The sequence below is a fragment of the Octopus bimaculoides genome, chromosome 25 (genome assembly GCF_001194135.2).
Source record: "Octopus bimaculoides isolate UCB-OBI-ISO-001 chromosome 25, ASM119413v2, whole genome shotgun sequence".
NCBI lineage: Eukaryota > Metazoa > Mollusca > Cephalopoda > Octopoda > Octopodidae > Octopus > Octopus bimaculoides.
In genome coordinates this window covers 29,147,045-29,148,757 of record NC_069005.1, presented here as the reverse complement: position 1 = coordinate 29,148,757, position 1,713 = coordinate 29,147,045, and the positions used below count along the sequence as shown (strand labels likewise).

General features: G+C 40.0%; 1 protein-coding gene across 1 annotated transcript in view; it reads left to right on the top strand.

The window, feature by feature from the left end:
* Positions 1–1,643, top strand: part of LOC106883899 (probable serine/threonine-protein kinase DDB_G0267686) — an 11,345-nt gene extending 9,702 nt beyond the window's left edge. Inside the window, exon 5 of the mRNA XM_014935038.2 lies at positions 670–1,643. Within this exon, the coding sequence (XP_014790524.1) occupies positions 670–1,613 (944 nt within the window). The 3' untranslated portion in view covers positions 1,614–1,643. The remainder of the gene's footprint in view (positions 1–669) is intronic.
* Positions 1,644–1,713: the final 70 nt, after the last annotated feature.

The window sequence follows — 1,713 nt, the reverse complement described above, 5'->3', positions numbered from 1 at the left end:
GCAGAATTATTAGCACATTGGGCAAAATGCTTAGCAGTATTTTGTCTGGCGCTACATTCTGATTTCAGATGCTGCTGAGGTCAACTTTGCCTTTCATCCTTTCAGGGTTGATAAATTAAGTACCAGTTGTGTACCGGGGTCAATCTAATCGACTGCCCCCCCCTCTCCCCTCAAATTTCAGGCCTTGTGCCTATAATAGAAAGGATTATTATTATTAAGGTGACGAGCTGGCAGAATTGTTAGCACAGCGGCTGAACTGCTTAGCAGCATTTCATCTGTCTTTCTTGAGCCTAGAGTATAAAAGAATATACTTTGTAGTATATAATGGTTGCATAATGAGATACGGTGTCCATGTAGGTCAGTAATACGATGTTCCATATCTTGTGACTTTGTGTCCACAGTCTATAAGATGGTGGTTCAATCAGTACATGATCCAAGACTTGGAGACCCAAGGAGTGGGCTCTTAAATATCTAACTAGACTGACCTCATACATCTAAGTACAGCTGATTTTTTCCTGAACGAGAGAGAGAGAAGATGAGGAGATAGTTCCTAGTTTGTCGACCCTTGAATCAACAGTAATAAACGTTATCCATTCTTCCATTAAGAGAGAGAACAGTTGACATTCTTCAATGTTTTTTTTTTCTCTTTTCCTTTTTATTCTTTCACAGATGTTGAAGCGGCAGAACAGAAAATAAAGAATTTAGAGGAAGAATTAGAAAGTATAAAATCCAATGAAAATAATATAACAGAATTGCTGAAGAAAGAACGTAATGAGATTAAGAAATTGGAGATTCAGTTGAAGTACCAAGCTATAAAACACAATCAGGAGCTGATTGCCAAAGACAAAGAACTGAACAACCTCCGTTCAGATCTTGATTCCAAAGCTGACTACATAGCCCACCTTTCCACCGAGCTTCACAAGATGAAAATCCAGCAGAAACTCGAAGAGAATCTCAATCTAAAGTCTAAAGAAAAATCATTCCATTCTGCTCCTGTCCCACCAAAGAATGCTCCAGGCTCTTCAGGTGGCAGGCATTCGAGACGTGGTTACATGCAAAAGAGTCGGTCAGATGATGTGGAAATGAACGATGGTTGGCATTCTCCGCTGTCGTCATCCGGGGGACGGTCCAGCGTTAACTCTCGGAACCATGCTCTACATCAGAGTAGCCCTCATCATATAGTCACAGTGCAGAATTCCTCTTCTCAAGACCACATGGAGCTGACATCTTCCCAGTATGTTAACCGTGAGCTTTATCAAAAGCACCGTCATCCCGGCAACGGGAACTGCTCCACTAACAATGGCAGTAGTAGTAGTAGTAATAATAATAATAATAATAATCCCTCCAACATGGCTGGGTCTTCTTCGCTACTTATCAAATCGAAGCCAACATCTCGTTTGCTGCCGCCAATTCGACAGAATAACAACCAAATACAAGGTCAGAATTTACAACACGTCTATGTCAAAAATGTGGTCAGGCCACACTGCTTTAGAAAACAGTCCTGTGAATGTAATGGTCCTCAACTAGAGACGCTAGCAGTGGAGTCGATAGCAAGATTTGACAATAGTTGGAGGGGCAACCATCACCACACTAAAAGCACCGAGTACAAGTAAAAAAAAATAAATTAAAAAACCAAAAAAAAAGCAAAAAAGCAAAAAAAAAACCCAAAAAAACAAAAACAAAACAGAATTAGTCTTTGTTAGTAAATTAAAG